Here is a 15554-nt window from a genome sequence, read left to right as displayed (position 1 = left end):
TGATGACCATGAAAACACTGGCAATGGTCATTAAAACCCATCTGGTTAATTGATATCCTTTAGGGGAGGAAATTTGCTGTCCTTACTTGGTCTGGCCTACATGTGATTCCAGACCAAGGCGCTCTACATATTGGCTCCAGTCTTCCCATAGTCCTGTCATCAGGGTTGATTCTGCCAAGAGTGGCATGACTGGTGAATATTCTTTTCTTTTTGCTTAAGGTTTGACAAAGTGAGGTGCAGCGTCAGAGCAATCCCATCCTCATCGCCAAGTGTAATGACTTTATGTACCAGACAGGTTTCAACAGGAAACACATAAGCTTTATTACAGAGAGCTTTTCAGATGCTACATGTTTGAACCAGGTCCTCAACAAGAAGCCCCACACCCCCAGATTCCCTGCACTTAGGGCTCATTGGTCAGAGCCACCAAGAACAATCACGTGACCTCTGATAGACAGTAACAGAGGCTATACCTTCAGTTACTACAGCCCACTATTTGGCCAATTTAGGGAAACCACTGCCAACTGACTGTATCCCACACAGTGCTGGCTTGTGGCCTCCATTTGACCCCGATATTTGGGTCCTGACCCAAAACTCAAGACTCTACCTGTTAACTCTGTTTCTCTGTCCACAGATGCTGCCTGACCAGCTGAGTATTTTAAACATTTCCTGTTTTTAATCTCACTTCTCACAATTTGTTTCATTGTTAAAACCACCAGAAACTAAAGATCCCATTTTAATAGAAACATAAGGTCAAGGGAGATTGGAGACTGAAATTGTTGCCGTATCTTTTTTCAGCAATATACAATAGGCTATTTTGCTGGGAGTCCTGTTTTATGTCTCACTCACCTCCAGCTCACTGGCTGACACAGTGACATCAATAGGTACTGTATATAGATAGTTACAGACTAAGATGGGATACGACAATACCTGTAATTGGGACGAGAGGAGAGGATTTATTTTCCCAATTTTTGGTGTCACGTCACAGCAGCAAGACAGATTGACAACTCGACATGGAGGAAAATGGAACCTCTGTCTCACCCCTCCATCACACATAGAATCTTACAGCACATTTGGCCCATTGTGCTTGTGCTGGCTCTTTGAAGGTGATAGCAAATTAGTCCCACTCCCGTGCACTTTCCCCCTAGTCCTGCAAGGGTTTATATCCATATATCCAAGTGTATATGTTTCCCTTTGAAAATTAATATTGAATACGGTTCCACTATTGAACATTGAAGGAAGAGAGAGTGGAAATTGCAGAGGCTCTGGCAATAATCTTTCAATGCTCCCTGGATTTGGGGAGGTTCCGGAGGGCTGGAGAATTGCAAACGTATGCCCTTGTTCAGAAAAGGTAATAAAGACCTGCCTTGCAATTACAGACCAGCCAGTTTAACTTTGATGGTGGGGAAACTTCTAGAAACAATTATTCGGGATAGAATTAATGGTCATATGGAAAAATGTGGATTGATTCGTAAGAGTCAACATGGAATTGTTAAAGGAAAATCGTGTCTAACTAACTTGGAGATTTTTGAAGAGGTAACAGAGATGGTTGATGAGAGCAAGGCCATTGATGTGGTGTATATGGACTTCCAAAAGGCATTCGATACAGTGCCACACAACAGAATTATGAGGAAAGTTATAGGTCATGGAATAAAAATGACAGTAGCAACATGGATACAAAATTGGCTGAGGAATAGGAAACAAAGAGTAATGGTTAATGGTTATTTTTTGGGCTGGAATAAGATTTGCAGTGCAGTTCCCCAGGGGTTCCCCTTGCTTTTCCTGGGATACAAATGATCTAGATCTTGGTGTGCAGGGGACAATTTCAAATTTTGCAGATGACACAAAACTTGGGAGAATTGTAAACTGAGGAGAACAGTGTAGAACTTCAAAAGGACAATGATACATTGGTGGAGTGGGCAGATAGGTGGCAGATGAAGTTCAATGCAGTGAAGTGAGAGGTGATACACTTCAGTACAAAGAACATGGGGAGATAGTATAAAATAAAGGATACAATTCTAAAGGGTGTGCAGGAACAGAGAGACCTGGATCTATATGTACATAACTCATTGAAGGTGACAGGGCAGGTAGAGAGAGCTATTACTAAAGAATACAGTATTCTAGGCTTCATTAAGAGGGGCATAGAGTACAAGAGCAGGGAGGTTTTGATGAACTTATATAAGACACTGGTTAGACCTCAGCTGGAGTATTGTGTACAGTTCTGGTCACCACACTATAGGAAGGATGTGAACGCATAGGAGAGGGTGCAGAAGAGGTTTACAAGAATGGTTCCAGGGATAAGAAACTTCAGTTACGAGGAAATATTGGAGAAGTTGGTTCTGTTTTCCTTGGAGAGGAGGAGGCTAAGAGGAGATTTGACAGAAGTTTTCAAAATCATGAGGTGTCTGGACAGAGTAGATAGGGAACAACTGTTCCTGCTCATAAACAGACCAAGAACCAGAGGGCACAGATTTAAAGTGTTTTCCAAAAGAAGCAAACGTGAGGTGAGAAAAAACTTTTTCATACAACGAGTAGTTAGGGTTTGGAATGCACTGCCTGGAAGTGTGGTGGAGACATGTTCAACTGAGGCATTCAAAAGGGCACTGGGTGATTATTTAAATAGAAACAACTTGCAGGGTTACGGGGAAAAGGCAGGAGATTGGCACTAAGTTAAAATGCTCAGAGAGCAGGTGCAGACACGATGGGCCAAATGGCCTACTTCTACACTATAATAATTCTGTGATTCACTATCCTTTCAGACAGTGTATAACAACTTACTATGTAAAAAAATTCATCCCATCTCTACCATGACTCGTTATTTAAATGTGTGACACTGATACATTTTCATGCTACATAATGCAGTTATCTATAAATTATTTTAGTTGCAGACATGGATTGCTTACATTACACAACAGGCAGGTTCGTATAATGAGTTTTCAACCTAATTTGCTAACTATCACTGCATCAACATATTGCCATGGAAACGTCCGAGGAGCAGCATCACAAATTTAGTCTTTGGATAATTACACTGAAAATTGTCCAGTCTGGATCCACAAATCTAATGAATTTAAAATAAAAAAAAACACATTTCATTATTCCTGTGGATGTAGACTTTTATAACTAGTGGATATATTTGAAAGTTTTAACAAATATAAGAATGGCTTATAAATTACTGTCCTTCAAAGTGCTTACTTTGTTTAATGTTTAAATAGAAACATCTAAAGGAGATCCCAGAGCAATATTCTCAGAGTGCACTAGAGATCCTAGCAATAGAAAAATGGCTAATTACCTGAAAGGCAGTGGAGGAATGGGAGAGGGCACACACAACTGGATTATCAACCAGTCTGCAGGATATGGCACAGCATTTCACCTCAGCTTGCTACGTGTGTCCAGTGTGATTAAATTAAAGCCAGATAAAGTAAGTCAGTGCCCTTCTCATTTACCAGGGGTGGGAGTTAGACAGTGTAGGCCTGAGCAGATCCAATGAGCTTATTTTCCCACATTATAACGGTGACTATAAAGTCCTTGATTGAGATATTCTGAGACTGTGAAAGGCACTATATAAATGCAACTCTTTCTTTTTGCTAATTTTTAAACAAAATACGGAGAGCCTCAACACTTCCACTAAAATACATATCCAAATGTGTATTATAATTTTGTTCAGTAATATACTGCCTCAGGGATTTACAATGTGCAATGGGCTTTAAAACTGTACAAACGGTCTCCTTTATCCCAATTCAATTTCTACAATGACTTGCATTTACATAACACCTCCTACTTAGTAAGACACCCCACCTCGCTTCTCTAGACTGTTATCAAATAAATTCATGCTGAAGTACATAAGGAGATGTTAGGATAGGTCAAAGAGATGGCTTTTGAGCAGTAAGAAGTAGACAGGTTTAGGGAGTGGATTCCAGAGCTTAGAGCCTAGCAGGACCCGAGAGAGGGAGCTGCAGATTGTGCCAAACACTGGGGCCCAGGGGCTGGGAGGTCCCAGGCTCAGGATTTTAAATGGAGTTCTCAAGTAATCCACATTGAACAGTGGGGGTGGGGGAGGAGGGGGCATGTGGCAAAGGAAATAAGAGGCCCGGAAACAGGAGAAGTACCAGGTCTCATGATTTCTCTCCCGGGCCCTGGGACCTAGGCCAGCATCAGGAAATCAAGGATATGCAAGAGGCCAGAATCAGAGGAGTGCAGTGTTCTCTCAGGATTTTGGGCTGGACACGGTTATGGAGATTGGGAAGGGTGAAGCCAAGGAGGGATTTGAACAGAAGGATGAGAATTTTAAAACTGAAGTACCAGGAGGTCGTGTAGGTCAGTGAGCACAGCGGTGGCAGGGTACAGGACCTATGCGAGTTAGGATGTAGACAGCAGGTTTTGGATGAGCTCAAGTTGATGGCGGGTGGAAGATGGGAAGCTAGCCTGGGTGCATTAGAATATTCAAGTCTAGAAGTAACAAAGGCATGGATGAGGGTTTCAGCAGGTGAGCTGAAGCAGGGCTGGAGACAGGCGATGTTATGAAGGCAGAATTAGTTGGTCTTATTGATGGAGGATATGCAGTCAGAAGCTCAGCTCGAGGTCAACTGGGCTCCAAGGTTGTGAAGAGTCTGATTCAGGTCAAGACAGTGGCCAAGGAGAGAGTTAGTGGGAGACAGCCTTTGTGGCGGGGATCACAGGCAAGGCTTCAATCTTCAGTGTGTTTAAATTAAAGGAAATTATCCTGTACTAGATACCAGATAAGGGAGTGGAGGGATCAAGTGAGGTGGTAGTGCTGAGGTAGAGCTGGGTGTTGTCAGCGAACATGTGAAAACTAACCCATAGATGGTAGGATGATTTTAAACCGAAACCCAGCTGTATGTGTCAGCTATGTTTCAGTTGGTAGTAATCTGATCTTGGAATCAGAAGTTGTGGGTTTAGTTCCACTCCAGAGACCTAAGCAGACAAATCTAAGCTGACATGCCAGTGCAGTGGGAAAGCTGCACAGCCAGAGGTGTTATCTTTTAGGTGAGATGCTTAACCAAGGCTCCATCTGTCCTCTCAAATGGGCATAAAAGATTCCATTGCACCGTCTTGAAGAAGAGATGGGAAGGTATCCCTGATGTCCTGGCCACTATTTACCAGCTAAATCAATATCTTAAAATCAAATTACCTGGAGATTTATCACATTGCTGTTTCTGGGATCTTGCTGTGCACAAACTGGCTGCTGCATTTCCTACACTAGAAGAGTGACCACATTTCAAAAGTACTTTATTGGCTGTTAAGAGCTTTGAGATGTCCTGAGGTTGTGAAAGTGCCATATGAATGCAAGTCTTCCTTTTTGCAAATCAAAACAATTTTTCACATCTCAAAACTTCTTAGAACACACAAAGATTATCAGTTATTGGCTTTCATCCTGTCTGATAATAAAGTAGGCTTGTGCCTAATTATTTCCCTAAAGCAGGAAAGTTTCTCTGAGCAGATACCTCTCAATGCATTTGATTCTGCATCCATCTTTCTCTGCACTCTAATCATACAGACTTTGACCACAAACCTCATCTTAATGTTGTATTGCATTCTTTTGTCCAACTCACTTTTGGAAAAGTGAAGGTATGCCCTCTGATACACTCCTCTCCCAAACGTGACACTTCTCTTCCATAGATGACTCTAAAGAGAAAATCCCTGCTGACCAATCTGTGATTCAATGCAGTCATTTTTGCTCTTTAGCAAAAGGACACAAGTGGACGCCCGTTATGAGGCACTTTGACCCCTGTTTCAATGAAACAACTGGCACGATCATATGAAAGTAGAACAGTCAAGAATTCAACTTCAACTGAGCAACTGACTGCAGCTGATTGAGAAAAGCACATGGGTTGTAAATCTGCCCCTGAGCGAATGTGGGCAAGAAATCCCACTCAGTTGTCACACCGAGGCATTGACTGGCACGCAATTTTCCACTGTCCCCATCCACCTCTATGGACCACAGACGGGCTTAATAACTTGAAGGCAAAAAGCTGTCTACAACATACTGCTCCAATAGTAATGGAAAGTGCATGAACACAAGGCACTGTAGTTACTGTTGTAATTGTGATCACATCAAAGAATTGCAATAATCAGACTTATCTTGTATAAAGTCAGCGGTCAAGCAACACCAATAGCTCTGAAGACAGCACAAATCTGCACCTATGGTGCAATGTAGAGTTCATCAGACATGGACTGGGATCAGAACGGCCTTTCAGTGTGAGAGAGCATGTCACGGCTTTAAAATGCTCCAGCTCAGAGCTCTGCAGCCAGAGTGAGTTAGAGAAATAATAACACACAACACAGACTGAACAATGCCAGACAGATTTCTTCAGAGCTGTGTCACACCTTAGGGGAAAGTAGAAATTCAGGAAGGGAAGAGTATGATTGTAAATCAGCAGTGTAGAGGGGAACTAAGGAGATTAAGAAAGTCCCCCAGGCACTAAGTTGGCCCAACAGTTACAGTATTTCCAATAACTATCTCCTATTTGCTCTTGGGATGTGGCTAGGCCAGCATTTATTGTCCACAGTGCTGTTAAGGAGAGAGTTCCATGATTTTGACCAAGCGATAGTGAAGGAACGGTGATATATTTCCAAGTCCTCCATCATAAAGGTCAGAAGTGGGGATGTTTGCTAATGATTGCACAATGTTCACCATTTATGACTCCTCAGATATTGAAGCAGTCCATGTCCAAATGCAACAAGACCTTGGTCTGACAAGTGGCAAGTAACATTCATGCCGCACAACTGCCAGGGCAATGACCATCTCCAAAAAGAGAAAATCCAACCATAGCCCCTTGACATTCAATGGTATTACTGTCGCTGAATCCCCCTACTAACAACAACCTGGGGGTTAACATTGACCAGAAACTGAACTGAATGAGACATATAAATATTGTTGCTGCAAGAGCAGATCAGAGGCTAGGAATCCTGCAGAGAGTAACTCACCTCCTGACTCCCCAAAGCCTGTCCACCATCTACAAGGCACAAATCAGGAGTGTGATGGAATACTCCCCACTTGTCTGGATGAGTGCAGCTCCCACGACACTCAAGAAGCTGGACACCGTCCAGGACAAAACAGCCTGCTTATTGGCACATCCACAAGCATTCATCCCCTCCATCACCGACGCACAGTGGCAGCAGTGTGTACCAGCTACAAGATGCAGTGCAGCAACTCAGCAAGGCTCCTTCAACAGCACCTTCCAAATCTGCAACCTCTACCACCTGGAAGGGCAAAGGCAGCAGATACATGGGAACACCATCACCTGCAAGTTCCCCTCCCAGCCACACACCATCCTGACTTGGAACTATATCGCCATTGCTTCCTGTCACTGGGTCAAAATGCTGGAACTCCCTTCCTAACAGCACTGTGGACGTACCTACACCAAATGGACTGCAGCGGGGTGCAAGAAGGCAGCTCACCATCACCTTCTCAAAGGAAATTAGGGATGGGTAATAAATGCTGGCCGAGACAGCGATGCCCATATCCCATGAAAGAATAAAACAAAGGTTACTGCCATTGTTTCAGTTTTTACTAGATCCGATATAACAGTGCACCAGGGTGTTATAGAGTTCTCTGGGTAATCTATGCCATCAGGACTGTCATGGACTGAGTTAAGAAGGTTCTGCAGAAGTGCACCCTTTTGGTTATGTCTGTATCTGTGGAACTTGGATGGAGTAAAGCTTTTATTGGAGGTGACTTGATGACAAAATCCTGTGTGAAGAAAAAGAATTGAATTCTATTTGAGGAAGAGAAAGTTGTAGAGGACTTTGTGACTGCATGCAGAGCCATATGTGCTAAGGGGACTGTCTTTAAATGTAGGAGATCTATCTTTGTTATAGCAGCTATCTAGAGTGTAATTTATAATTCACAATTTACAGTTTGAATACAATTTGCCTTTTAATCCATGTTTGCATTTGAATCAGTGAGCAAAGTTATAGTTCATGAAATAAAAGGGACAGTAGCAACACGGATACAAAATTGGCTGAGTGACAAGAAACAGAGAGTAGTGGTTAACGAAACAGAGTTAACATTTTGAGTCCACATGACTTTTCTTCAGAGTTAGAAGAAACAGCTCTGAAGAAAACTTATGGTAGATACCGAGGGCTCAAAACAGGAGAAGCCCAAGAGAGTATAGAAAGTGCAGGGGGTTACTTAAAAAAGAAATTAGGAGAGTGAAGAGGGGGCATGTAAAAACACTGGCAGGTAAAATAAAGGAAAATCCAAAGGTATTTTATAAATATATTAGTGGCAAGAGGATAACCAGAGAAAGAGTAGAGCCCATTAGGGACCAAAGTGGTAATCTGTGTGAGGAGCCGGAAAGCGTAGGTGAGGTTTTAAATGAATACTTTGCATTTGTATCAACTATAGAGAAGGATGATGTAGATACAGAAATCAGGGAGGGGGACTGTGATAAACTTGAACAAATTAACATTGAGAGGAAGGAGGTATTAGCAGTTTTAGCAGGCTTAAAAGCATATAAATCCCCAGGCCCAGATGAGATGTATCCCAAGCTGCTGTGGGAGGCAAGGGAGATTGCAGGGGCCCTGGCATTAATTTTCAAACCCTCTCTGGCCACAAGAGAGATGCCAGAGGACTGGAGGACAGCTAATGTGGTACCATTATTCAAGAAGGCTGGTAGGGATAAACCAGGGAACTATGGGTCAGTAATCGGGAAACTTTTGGAAAAAGTCCTGAGAGACAGAATTAATCTCCACTTGGAGAGGCAATGATTAATAAGGATAGTCAGCATGGCTTTATCAGGGGGAGATCATAGCTAACAAATTTTACTGAATTTTTTGAGGGAGTGACTAGGTGTGTAGATGAGGGTAGTGCAGTTGATGTAGTCTACACAGACATCAGTAAGGCTTTTGACAAGGTCTCGCATGGGAGACTGGTCAAGAGAGTAAGAACCCAGCGATCCAGGGCAATTTGGCAAATTGGATCCAAAATTGGCTTACTGGCAGGAGGCAGAGGGTGATGGTCGAAGGTTGTTTTTGTGACTAGAAGCCTGTGTCCAGCAGGGTTCAGTGCTGGGTCCCTTGCTGTTTGTAGTGTACATTAATGATCTAGACATGAATGTAGGAGGTATGAGCAGTAAGTTCACAGATGGCACGAAAATTGGTGGTGTGGTAAATAGCCAGGAGGAAAACCTTAGAATACAGGATGATATAGACGAATTGGTCAGATGTGCAGCACAGTGGCAAATGCAATTCAATCCTGAAAAGTGTGAGGTGATGCATTTTGGGAGGATTTAACAAGGCAAGGGAGTACACAAGGGAGTAGGACCCAGAAGTACAGAGGATCAGAGGGACCTTGGTGTGCATGTCCATAGATCCTTGAAGGTAGCAGGACAGGTAGATAAGATGGTTCAGAAGGCATATGGGATACTTGCCTTTATTAGTCGAGGCATTGAATACAAGAGTAGGGAGGTTATGATGGAGCTGTATAAAACATTAGTTTGGCCACATCTGGAGTAGTGTGCAGTTCTGGTCACCACACTACTGGAAGGATGTGATTGCACTAGAGAGGATGCAGAAGAGGCTCACCAGGGTGTTGCCTGGGCTGGAGCCTTCCAGCTATGAAGAGAGACTAGATAGGCTGGGGTTGTTTTCCTTAGAACAGAAAAGGCTGAGGGGGGACCTGATTGAGGTGTACAAAATTATGAGGGGCATAGGTAGGGTAGATAGGAAGAAATTTTTCCACTTAGTGAAGATGTCAATAACCAGGGGGCACAGATTTAAAGGCAAGGGGCAGGAGGTTTAGAAGGGATTTGAGGAAAAAAATTTTCACCCAGAGGGTGGGGGAGTGGGTACCTGGAACTCACTACCTGAAAGGGTGGTAGAGGCAGGAACCCTCAACATTTAAGAAGCATTTAGATGAACACTTGAAACACCATAGCATACAATGCTACAGGCCAAGTGCTGCAAAATGGAATTAGAGTCGATAGGGGCTTGATGACCGGCTCGGACACGATGGGCTTTTTCTGTGCTGTAAAACTCTATGACTCTAAGAGTCATGCATATTTGAAACATTAACTCTGTTCCTCTTTCCACAGATGCTGTCAGACCTGCTGCGTTTTCCAGTATTTTATGTTTTTATTAATAGTTAATGGATGTTTTTCGGACTAGAGGAAGGTTTGTACTGGAAATACCCCAGTGTTGGGACCCTTGCTCTTCCTGATATATATCAATGACCTAGACTAGGTGTACAGGCCCAATCTCAAAATTTGCAGATACAAAACTTGGAAGCATTGTGAACTGTGAGGAGAATAGTGTAGAACTTCAAAAGGATGTAGTCAGGTTGGTGGAACGGGTGGACAGATGGCAGATGAAGTTCAATGCTGAGAAATGTGAAGTCATTCATTTAAGTAGGAAGAACATGGAGACACAATATAAAAAAGGGCACAATTCTAAAGGGAGTGCAGGAGCAGAGGGCTTTAGGTGTTTGTATACGTGCATAAGTCATTAAAAGTGGCAGGACAGGCTGAGAGCGTGGTTAATAAAGAATACAGTATCCTAGACTTTATTGATATGGACATAGAGTACAAGAACAAGGACTTGTACAAGAACTTGTATAAGACACTAGTTCAGCCTCAGCTGGAGTATTGTGTCCAGTGGTGGGGGTCACACTTTAGGAAGGATGTGAAGGCATTGAAGAGAGTGCAAAAAAGATTCATGAGAATGGTTTCAGGAATGAGGAACTTCATTATGAAGAAAAATTACAGAAGTTAGGACTGTTTTTCTTGAAGAGAAAGCTGGGAGGAGATTTGATAGCAGTATTTAAAATCATGAGAGTAGAAGGGGAGGAATTATTACAATTCCTGAAAGGATCAGGAATGAGAGGGCACAGATTCAAAGTAACTGGCAAAAGAAACAAAAATTATATGAGAAAAAACTTTTTCACACAGTGAGTGGTTAAAGTTGGAATGCACTGCCTGGGAGTTTGGTGGAAGTAGGTTCAAAAGGGAATTAGATTGTTATCTGAAAAGGAAGAATGTGCAGGATTACAGGGAGAAGGCAGGAGAATGGCACTTGATTTGATTGTTCGAGTAAAAGTTATAGAAAGTGAAATCTTGTCCACCCAGTTTCTTCAGTTGGGGTCATTTGGGAAGTTCGGTTCTTTTACGTTAATGGTCTCCACGGGGAATATAACAATACAATGCTCACTCATACTCAAGTACCCCCCCACCACCACCCAATTCTTCTCCACCCTCCACAGACACTTGCCCGCCTCATTTTCCAGCACCGGATCCAGCAATACCTCCTTTCTCCTTGGGCTAAGAACATACTGATAATGGAAGTTCTCCTGACCACATTTCAGAAATTCCTCCTCCTCCTTACCCTTTGCTCTATTATTATCCCAATAAATACTTGGGTAATTAAAGTCCCCAGATATCACCATTCAATACACCTTGCACATTTCTGTCATTTCCTTTCCTTGGTCTCTCTCTTAGTATTTGGAGGCCATATAGGGTTGCCAATCCTCCAGGATTGGTCTGGAATCTCCAGGAATTGAAGATCAATCTCCAGCACACTGCTGTGTGCAATCCTGGAGAATAATCATCTGGATATTAAAAAAGATTTTATTTGTCATTTGTCTTTACCAGATATAAAAATTTTGCAAATGGGCAAAACAACGCTGCTTGGCTGACAGTCAAGCATCATCCAATTGGGTAGTGAGTCTTTTTGCTTTCCAATTGACGTAGTAAAGCAATATGTCACAAGGATGGATGTGTTGGCTGACTAATGGCTATAGGGGCAAGTCATATGATGAAACCTCCCCTCCAGGAATACATTTAATCCCAGTTGGCAACCCTAAGGCCATATTCATGGCTTCCATTGGTAATGTGTGATCATACACTTTTTGCTTCTCAGCTCTAACCAACTGGATTCTGCCCTTACCTCCTTAAGAACATCCCCTCTTTCCAACACTACGATGTCTTCCCTAATCAGTACTGACTCCCCACCACCCCCCTTTTCCTTCCCTATCTGTTAATGTTAAGCACCCAGTCCTTACCATTCAAACCCACTTGAGACACCATTTCACCCTGTACCCTGGATCAAAAGAACAACAAAAGACACAAAAGGTGGCAAGGGCTTCAAAAAGGTTCATGAAAAGAAACTTATGAGGTATATAAATATTAACATCTGGTTGTTACGGTTACATTAGAAGAAAAAGGATAGTCAAGGGTAATGTCAAGGCCCTGCAGTCCATTCAGCCCTTTAAAAACAGTTGGGGTAATATTGCAAATGGAAATAAGAAAGTGACAGGCTTTAACAAAAACCTGTAATTATATAGCACCCTTAACATAATAAAACATCCCAAGGTGGTTCACAGAAGCATTATCAAACAACATTTGACACTGAGGCAAGAAAGGAGAAATCAGAGCTGAAGAAATAGGTTTTAAGGAGTCTCTTAAAGGAGAGAGGTAGGACAGTGTAAAGGATTAGGGAATTCCAGAGCTTAGGGCCTTTGCAGCTGAAGACACAGCTGCTAAAGGAGAGATTAAAATCACTTGTTCAATAAAAATTATGTCTCCACAGTAACAGAAGAGGATAATATACCTGACATTCCAGGGAAACAGAGAATGACTCGAGGACTAAAATTCAGTGAAGTTAAAATAAGCAAACAGCATTAGAGAAAAGAGTAGCCATAAAAACGAATGACTGCAGAAGCAGTCAGCTTAAATAAAGTGTTGGGGGATGTTTTAATGGGAAGGGGAGGGGAGGGGAGGAAGAGGTGGGAACTACATAATGCTCAAATTTTCCAAAGCTCTCTTGATTCACAAATTGTCCTTGTAGATTGGACAATTGCAATGTAATTCCGTTATTTAAGAAACGAGAGAGAGAAAACCAGGAAATTCTAGACCTGTTAGTCTAATATCTGTAGAAGGATGTTATTGGAATCCAAAATTAAGCAGAGTGACGGAGCACTTTGAGAAATTTCAGTTGTCAGTCCTGTCTAATGAGCCCAGCTTAATTTGAGGAAATATCCAAAGTAGAACAAAAACAGAAAATGCTGAAAAAACTCAACAGGTCTGACAGCATCTGTAGACAGAGAAACAGAGTTAACATTTCTAGTCTGTGTGACTCTTCTTCAGCACTACTGAAGCCCTGAAAAAAAGTCATACGGACTCGAAACGTTAATTCTGTTTTTCTCTCTCCACAGGTGCTCAGACCTGCTGAGTTTTTCCAGCATCTTCTGTTGCATCATACTTCCAGCATCCAAAGTAGAACATATGGGAATGTCTATGGCTGTGGTTTCTCTGGACTTCCAGAAGAGATCTGATTTGGCTCCACAGAAGAGACTGGTCATTAAAATTAAAGCTCATGGAACTGAAGGTAACTTATTGACCTGGTTAGGAGACTGGTTAGAAGACAGAGTGTGGATACACTGGGCTGGCACACAATTGGAAGGAAGTGATCAATGGTGCCCCACAGGATCCATGTTGGGGCCTCAACATACAATATTAGTTCAGAGCTTAGATAACACGAGAGACAACTTGGCTGACAGAAGATTGGTGGCACAGTTAGTGATGTGGATGGGAGTGTAAAATGACAGAGACATTGATTGATTAAAAAAAATCCAAGGGGAAATGGTGAAAAGCTGGGAACAGTGGAAGTTAAGAGAGATTTCAGGGTCCATGCACACAGAGCATTAAAATGTAGATCAGCAGCTTTTTAAAAAAATCGAAAGTGCTAAAACGTAATGTTTTATTATAACTAGCGGGCTATAATATAAAGGGGGGGGTAGTTTTGCTCATTATACAAAGCCTTTATTAGGTCATATCTGGAATACTGTACATAGTTCTGGGCACTGCACCTTAAAACAGGTATACTAACCTTGAAAGGAGTGCAGTTTCACAAGAATGTTACCAGCCCTCTGAGGTTGAAACTCAAATATTACATAAACAAGTGTATCCTGTACCCCCTGGAATATAGAGGATTAAGAGATGATTTTATTGAGGTTTTAAGGATATTGAAAGGTATTAGGGTAAAGAGAGAGAAACCTTTTCAGCTGGTGGGGGAGTCTAGAGCAAGAGGACATCAACTTAAAAGCAGAGCCAGGCCACTCACTCAGGAGAGAAGTTGGAAAACACCTGTACTTACAAAGCATGGCAGCAGTAGGAATTTCCCTCACATAAAGCAAGTAGATGCTAGCTCAACTCAATTTTAAATCTGAGATTTTTAGATTTTTGACAGCCAAGTGTATTAACGGATGATGAAGCCAAAACATTAAATTGCAGAATCGGCTGGAAGGGCTGAATGGCCTACTCCTGTTCTTATGTTCCTCAGCGCAGCCCTGACTTCAGATACGGCCGAACAAAGTGGAGAAGCCCCAGTTTCTAATAGTGATCCCTAGCTGGAACCCCTCACTTGATCAGGGTGCCCGGCTCCCCAGGCTGGCTCTCACCCAATGCCTCACTGCATTACCTGGTCCTCGCTGCCAGCCTCAGCCTCCTCTACACTCCTGCTTGCTTCTCCTTCCCCGGCAGAGGCAGTCATTTCCTGGCCAGCTTCATGCTGTTCCTGCTCCTGCTCCGGTTCTGAATCGCTTTGCCAGGTCGAGTCACATTCCTCCACCGTGACGGGTTCCCTGGCGCTCCAGAACTGCGAATTTCCCATTGACAAACGGGCAATGCCCAGAGACCCCCCCACACACAACCACCCATCCACTCTGGGCTGGCACTGATTTAACGGCTCACAGGCTTCCCCCTTTTTTATAAATACATTCTCTTTGAAAAAAAACAAACCCACAGCCGATCAGCACAATCTCCTCCTCCCAGCAACAGGAAATGCTCACACACAAACACACCCTGTGTGCAATGGTGAACAGAGCGGATTTACTGTTCACAATGATACCAACAGCCGCAATATTGATACATCCCTCCCTGTATCAGCCGCTGCCCAGCGCTACCGCCTCTTATTGCCAGTGTCGCAAACCTGTCCTGTCCATTTACTGAATTGTACAATCATACTTGCAGCTTAGACACTGGGTACCCAAAGACACACGATGGAGACAGAGACTGAGTCAGACACTGCTTGTTTTCACTGTGGGACAGGGCCGGCGGCATCTGCTGTTTAATTCCGCACATTGCAGTAAAATATTCCAATTGGTCCTGCCGTCAATTACAGCCCAGGGGGAGGGACAGAAGCAAACAGCAAGCGAGAGACTTGTTATGTGAATCAAGTTCCGCTTCGCCATTGGAAGTTTGCACCTCTCCACAGAAGCAGATTGTGTAGTCTGGAACCCACAGACTGAGTGAGCTTGTCAAACTTCCAGGATTGGTCTGGAATCTCCAGGCATTGCTCCCAAGGCACTGATGTGAGCAACTCAGCAGAAAATCATGGATTTAAAAAATAATGTTTTCATTTTCTTTGAACACTTTTGTTTGTCAGTTATAAAAACAAATTAGGTGAAAGTTGTTTGCCTGACAGCCAAGACATATCTAACCAGAGGCTGGGAACACCGACACACAGTAGCAGCAGTGTGTGTCATCTACAAGATGCACTGCAGGAATACACCAAGGCTCCGTAGACAGCACCTTCCAAACCCA

The 15554-nt window shown here is 42.9% G+C and overlaps 1 protein-coding gene across 2 annotated transcripts in view; it reads right to left on the bottom strand.

The window, feature by feature from the left end:
- ogfrl1 (opioid growth factor receptor-like 1) overlaps positions 1-15033 on the bottom strand; it is a 63702-nt gene extending 48669 nt beyond the window's left edge. For both annotated transcript variants that reach the window (XM_041187735.1, XM_041187736.1), the window contains exon 1: positions 14431-15033. In XM_041187735.1, coding sequence (XP_041043669.1) covers positions 14431-14622 — 192 coding nt within the window. In that variant the 5' untranslated portion in view covers positions 14623-15033. The remainder of the gene's footprint in view (positions 1-14430) is intronic.
- Between the last annotated feature and the right edge of the window lie 521 nt (positions 15034-15554).

This window comes from Carcharodon carcharias, chromosome 5, assembly GCF_017639515.1.
Source record: "Carcharodon carcharias isolate sCarCar2 chromosome 5, sCarCar2.pri, whole genome shotgun sequence".
NCBI classification, from domain to species: domain Eukaryota; kingdom Metazoa; phylum Chordata; class Chondrichthyes; order Lamniformes; family Lamnidae; genus Carcharodon; species Carcharodon carcharias.
The sequence above is the reverse complement of the archived record's forward strand: the minus strand, read 5'-3'. Positions and strand labels throughout refer to the sequence as shown.